The 6579-nt window shown below is 50.8% G+C and overlaps 1 protein-coding gene across 1 annotated transcript in view; it reads right to left on the minus strand.

Moving 5' to 3' along the window:
- LOC113202229 (calsyntenin-1-like) overlaps positions 1-6579 on the minus strand; it is a 27990-nt gene that overhangs the window by 5792 nt on the left and 15619 nt on the right. The window contains exons 3-11 of the mRNA XM_052270784.1: positions 3123-3250; positions 2832-3040; positions 2586-2732; positions 2283-2474; positions 1939-2202; positions 1543-1848; positions 1270-1443; positions 1039-1171; positions 753-949 (exon numbers count right to left, since the gene is read on the minus strand). Of these exons, the coding sequence (XP_052126744.1) occupies positions 753-949; positions 1039-1171; positions 1270-1443; positions 1543-1848; positions 1939-2202; positions 2283-2474; positions 2586-2732; positions 2832-3040; positions 3123-3250 (1750 nt within the window). The remainder of the gene's footprint in view (positions 1-752; positions 950-1038; positions 1172-1269; positions 1444-1542; positions 1849-1938; positions 2203-2282; positions 2475-2585; positions 2733-2831; positions 3041-3122; positions 3251-6579) is intronic.

Raw genomic sequence — 6579 nt, forward strand, 5'->3', positions numbered from 1 at the left:
AATGTTAGTGACAGACACATCAGATATTAGTTAAAGTTTATGCAATTCATACACACCTTTTTAAGCAATAAGTTTTTAAGTATGAGGGTATCAGTTTTAATAATATACCAACCAGATTATTGCACTTTTCACAGATAATAGTAGACCATGATCAGGTCTTCCCTTCTACCCTACCAACTTTTCTCCCTGTACATTGTTGAGTTCATTCTTTTGTTTGAAGGCCGGCGCGGGGTCGTTTTCTAACAGCAGATGGCGCCACTGGCTTGCTACAGCTCCCAGGAAGATACTTTTGATTTGGGTGTTTGCAAAGTGTCTCTTTTTATCTTACAAGGGTGTTTTGCAAAAAGTTAATTTTGTATAAAAAAAAAATCAACTAGTAACAAAATAAGTGTGTATGCCATACATACGAGTAATTTAGTAACTCAGTATATTAATATAATGGTGCACTCACAGTCACTACCACATAGCTCATAGCTTTAAAAACACTTAGAAATTTTTACTAGGCAGTAAAATTTTTGACTGGTAACTGAAAAAAACCTCTATTATGGAATATCAGGGCTGATTCCCTGAGTAGAATAAGCATTCATTCATACTTGTAAGCTCCTTACTCACAGAGATGAACAGATGTTTCTAAATTATACCACACCAAGGACAATACTCGTTCTTTTTACCTCACGGTATATAAAGTAAGGGGAGGTAAAGAACGAGTAAAAAACAATAAAAAAATATTTCAAAGTAACTGCTTAACATACCATGGTTGTGCTTGGTGCCAGTAACAGAACCAACAGTTACATGAACATCAGTGAACACACGAACGCCCTGACGGAAGTCCTCGTAGTCACGGGCTAGATTAGATGTACCATTGATAGAAATTGTTGGTTCTTGAGGCTGCAGGACCATTACATAGCTTTCTAGGCTGGGCACCTTAAGAACTTTCCCATGGTCACATCTTAAGTAAGAATTAAATTTTTGTTAATAATACTGCCCTTGATGTCAAAATTGGAAAGCGCAGACATACAGATATTATCTAAAACTTACGTAATAGTGGTTGAAATGTGCAGATTGCGTCGGCCTGGAGTAGGGAACTCACGAGAGTTAGTGTAACCAACTCTTCGCATCAGAACTTCTAGATTTGTTTTGTTGTCTCCTTTGATTGACAGTTCAGTGAGATCTGAAACATTAGACATGATCCAAAAAATAAATGATATGAAATTGTCTAAATACTTTCAGATATGCATTGAATATTTAAAGTAGGCTTTCAAAACTCACCACTATTTGTTAGCAGTTCCATTCCTGGTTCCAAAAGTTCCATGGCAGGAACTTCCAAACTTTCTTTGCATTTGTGTAGACATGTCAAAACTTCTGCTCGCTCGGTACGATGCAAGAGAACTGAAAGTCCAGCCAGGTAACCGTGGAAATAATGTTTCATCTTATTCTCAGAACCTGCCAAAAAAAATGGTGTGATATTAACATATCTTACATAATTTCAATGTCACTATGACTTTAACTTTGCTTTAAATGATATCATAAAGTTCACAATACCTTGCCAACATGCACCAACAGTTACAGTGGTATTAATTCCCTTTGTAGGATGCAGAGGCCAGTCATCAATAATCTCAGGGTTCTTCCTTTCCGTTTTGAAAAGTTGTCCATCAACATACAGTTGTACATCAGGGAATTTGACCTCAACTGCATAGTGATGCCACACATCGTCGCAAACCTGAGGGAGCTTCCAGCGCCATTCAGCTGGTCTAAAGTTATTTTGATCTCCATCAGAGTAGTCTCTTCTCAGAAGAAGAATTAATCTGCAGTTTCTTACGAACAGGGCATAGTGGTGGCGGTTCATTTCTGTGGAAAATAAATGATGTAGAATAAGTCAAGAAGACGAGTCAACATGTAAAATATATATTACAATAAATAATTGGTGTTTTAACATACTATGGTCATCAGCAGAGCAAATAATATGCTCCTTCATGTGCTTATCAGCACCAGGCTGAGGCTTGTGCTTCATCCAGGTGGACATTGTGAATGTTGAAGCCAAATTATGATCCAAGACACTTGCTGGGACAGCCACAGCAGAAGTCACACCATCAAACTCGTACATTTGGTCTCCTTCTCGACCTTCATCTGTTTGTAGTCCTTTGGCCCAGTCAGCACCAGATGCTGGACTGGGAAGAAGGTCAATGCTGTCTTGGCTGGCGCCTAAAAGAAGAAGAGCTTCATCACTAGGTGGAACTCACATAACTCATAACAAGACTAAATTTCTCAAGCTTTTAACATACCACACAGCTTGCGTTGACTTGCAACAGAATAGGTGTCACGGTCGCAGCCCTTGCCAATGTGGGCAGTGGTTAAAGCGACACGGGCATCAACCTGGCGCACTTGGCAAGGTACGTCGCACAGTTGGAGCTCAGCAGAGGGAAAGAGATCAACCCGACCAGAACTGGGAGCATAGTCAATGCGTTCAGGAATACCTACAAAAAACGCAAAAAAAAAACAATAATTTCACAGAAAGATCAGTAAAATTACATAGGGGTTTAGATCTTTTCCTTCATTTGGTGAAGGATTTCTACTTTAATGCAAACCTTTCCAGCCCAAGCGGCACACTCTGTTTACTTTGATTGTAACCATGACTGGAACAGACTGTTTCATCCCGCAGTCATAAGCCACCACTGATAAGATGTGGTTGTGGCTTTTCTCAAAGTCCAGAGGTTCAGTATTACGAATGACTCCTGATGGAATAATAACAAAATATAATTAGTAACATTGTTAGACCAAAAACAAAAACAAAATAACAGTTAAAAAAATTGACTTCAACAAAGATAAATTACCTTCACTGTCGATGGTGAAAGGCTGTTCTGTCGTGAGAATTTCATACTTGCAAATGTCTCCAAATTTAGGAGTGCAATCACGGTCGGTGGCCTCAACACGAACAATTTCAGAGTAGAGGCGGCCTTCATCCACTTGGTAGACATATGATGGCTGCAGGAACACTGGTGCATACTCGTTAATGTCTATCACGGTGATGTGCACAGTAACACTGAAAGACAAAGAACAAAATAAAAAATCCAAACTCTGGAAACGAGATAAAAACAATAAGGAGGGGGAAACTGAATCCTTACTTCTCAGACACTTCTCCAGAACAGCTGACTGCCGCAATATCAAACTTGTAGTTCTTCCTCTTCTCACAGTTGAGGGTTCTATGAGGCTTCAGCTGCACCTCACCTTCTCCATCATCTTTTAGAATGATCTGCAACATCACAAGCAAAAACAAAGATATGATTAAAATGGGGCACGTCGTGTCATACATTTACGAAGAACCAGAAGTGTAGGCAGAAGACCGAAGCCCCTAGCCTCACGTCGAACTGCGCGGCACTCAACCCACCCTGCCTCAACAACGACCACCCCAAACAGACACCACCTGCCATGAATGGGGCAAAGGGAAATAGGGTAGGTAGGGTGAAAGGAAAGGGGGTGGGGTGATAGGATAGGGGGTAGGTGGTGGTGGAGGAAGGGCGAGAGGGTGCTAGAGCGGAGCAAAGCCCCTTGTTGGTAGACCGTAGACCTATCCTGCAGAACTGGTCACGCACGATCGATAGGGAGTGCAACGGGGGCGGGGTGGTCGGAGTGGGGCGAGGCGCGGGGCAGGCACGGAGGGGTCGCGCTGGCGCTGCGGGGCCCAGCTCCAACTGGCGCTTTGCTCCGCCCTTTCTCCACTCTGCTCCTAAGCCCGTCACCGAGCCGCGCAGGGCTTGACGTGGAGAGAGCACGTGTTGGTGAGAACACGGCGCGCCGAGGAATCAGGCGAGTGAAGGAAGTAACGCGCAGCGTTCGACGAAGATATTCAGAAAAGAAATCGCCAATCAGCCGAGTAGATGCTATAGATTGGTTAATGTTAAAGGCGTGCTGGAGGCCCTGAAACAGAGAAGGAAGGGGAGTCGTCGCCCTCTGCTGCCCTGGCGACGGGTCGACGGACGGGCGGGGGCAGGGCGGGGGCAGGGCGGGGGCAGGGCGGGGGCGGGCGTCTCGACGTTGAAGAGTTGAGGTGAGCTCGTCTCCAGGGACTGAGTCACGCACGCACACGCACCTGTCAGTGCACGCCGCCACGCCACGCCATGCCGTCGCTGTCTGCAGGGGGCAGCAGGCTTATGGCAGGCCGCCCGCCTGTAAGGCCCCTGTGCGACTCATGACAAAGAACCCCACCTCACCGCGCCCCACCCCGCCAAGCCCAAGTCCCCCAGGGGACAAAGAGGCGCAGAGCTCTGGCGACGGACGAGGCGAGGCGGGGCGGGGCGGGGAGTGGCGTCAGACAGGGAGAGACCAGAGAGACTCTTGGCGAAACGCACTACGCCCATCCACCTGGTGCCATGATACCCTCTCGCGCTCTCCACACATGGGAGCCGAGGCGCTCGTGTTGGACTTGACGCGCCGTGGCTCGGAAGAGAGTAATGTAGCCGCTAGAGCTGGGTTTGTTTAATTCAGCAGAGGCAGCAGCGCCCCCAGGCCGCGCCGGGCCGGCTGCAGCGCGCGTTTAGCATTCCGATGATCATTAGGCAGCACAACCACACAGTGGTATGCAAACACCCGCTCCGCCCGGGACTAATCCGCCCAGCGCAGGCAGTGCGAGGGCCCGGGCCCGGGCCCGCCCCGCAGAGCAAATGGCTTTCTTACCACCGACATTTTTGGGGCGCCACCCGCCGCCTCGCCGACTTTACATGTTCATCACACCACACACGCGCGCACGGCCCGCTGACGGAGCTCCCTGTTATTCGACGGGTTGGCTCTCTGTAATTGCCACCGCCATGAGGCTGCTGCGCCTAGGAGGCTGCTGCTGGGCGGGTAGACGAGGGAAGTTGGTCGTGGGCGTGGGGGCCGCGCCGGGCCGGGCTGCCGCCGGGGTGGCTGGCGCCATGCGCCACTAAGTCAAAGGGGGGCCGGGGGCGGGCGGGGGATGCTGCCGCTGCCGCCAGCTAAGGCGGCGAGCGGGGGGCTAAATTCCACCCCGCCTGCCCCGCCCCGCCCGGCTCATGGCATTAGGAACACTCGTGGGTCCGGCCAGCCAGAGCCCCGCGCCGCATAAGGCGCTCTCCAGACGCTGCGCGGTCCAGTCTGAGCCGACTAATAACAAACAAAAACGAAAAGATCGAATGCTGGAGGGGGCCGCGCCTAAAGCTCCGCCCATGGCGCTCGGCGGCGCCACGGCGGGGTCAACTTGTCCTCGTGGCCCTGCTCCAGCCGGACGCCGCACGGGCTTGGCGGACGGCCCCCCGGGGCGGGCTAACGACCAAGAGGACCGAGAGGATTACGCCTCATGGCCCGAAGGCCCGGCGCGGCCGCCCAAATACGCCATGAATAACACCCCGCCTTCCCATTCACGCCAGCTGCCGCTGCAGCGCCAGAGAAATAAAGAGTATTATAGGCAAACGACGTTTCGCGAAAGTTTTCCGTTGCAGCCGCCGCTTTAGTTGGCCGCTCGGCCGCTGGGAAGCTGGACAGTCCCCATTCATTTATAGGAAGGAGAATAATTATAGGGCGTCCAGCCCGAGATGCAAAATCAAAAACTCTAAAAAAGCAAAAACAGTGTGGCTATTGGCCTCACGGTCCTCGAGATACCCTGCAATACATAGTAATATAAAAACTGGAACATCAATCGACAATATTCTCTTCATCAAAACAAAGGGGAAACGTTTTACATTCGGGTAGAAACAGCCACTGGGGACTGTGTCAAAATAATAATAAATAAAAGATCTTTTTGGTGGAAAGGGCGAGAGGCTAGTCCTGTACTTAATTGGAAAAGTTTTTCTGATTATTTCGATTAAAAGTTGCGAGTTTTGAGAGAAATTTTTAGCCTTTACTGTATACTCGAGAGACGTGCGTCAGTGCGTCTCGTCTCGGGACCACAGCGCGCCAGTCGCACCACCACAGATTGTGTGAGGCTGAGTTGGCAGGGGCGGCGGCCGCGTACCTGGAGGAGCGGAGCGGAGCTGACTCAACGTATTACTAACGCAGTGAAGAGATTAGGGCGCGGGGCGGGGCGGGGGCGTGGCGGGGCGGGGCGGGGGCGGGGTGGTCGGCAACTCGCGCGCCTGCCAGGAATATGCAACGGTTGCGCTGCCATGAATGAAAACCTGCCAACTTTGGGGTGCAGCGCGGACGGAGCAGCGCCGCGCACTTCTTTGGGGGAGGCGGGGGAGGCGGGGCCGAGACAGACAAACTGAAAGCTCTGCGCGGCGCGCGGACTCTAGCAGAGGGGGAGCCTTTCTTCTTTCTCTCGGCCCCTCCCTCCTCTTCCTCCCCGCGGGGTAGAGTTGACTGACGGGCCGGCGGTCATTCCCCCTCCGCCTGGAGAATAGGCAACCACTCCTGCATGCGGGAGCGCCGCGAACACACTTCTTCTCGCCACGAGCAGCGGGGCCGGGCCGTCGCTCAACTTTGGCGAACATGTGAGGGGTGGGAGAGGAAGTAGGGGGTAGGGAGATGGGAGGGGGTAGAATCGACAACCCCCGAGCCTCCCCCCACCCTTGCCCTCTCTCTCTCAAGGAGTATCAGCCATGCGAGGCACGCGCGAAGCCCCCCCCC

This window comes from Frankliniella occidentalis, unplaced genomic scaffold (genome assembly GCF_000697945.3).
Source record: "Frankliniella occidentalis isolate FOCC.00 unplaced genomic scaffold, Focc_3.1 Scaffold138, whole genome shotgun sequence".
NCBI classification, from domain to species: domain Eukaryota; kingdom Metazoa; phylum Arthropoda; class Insecta; order Thysanoptera; family Thripidae; genus Frankliniella; species Frankliniella occidentalis.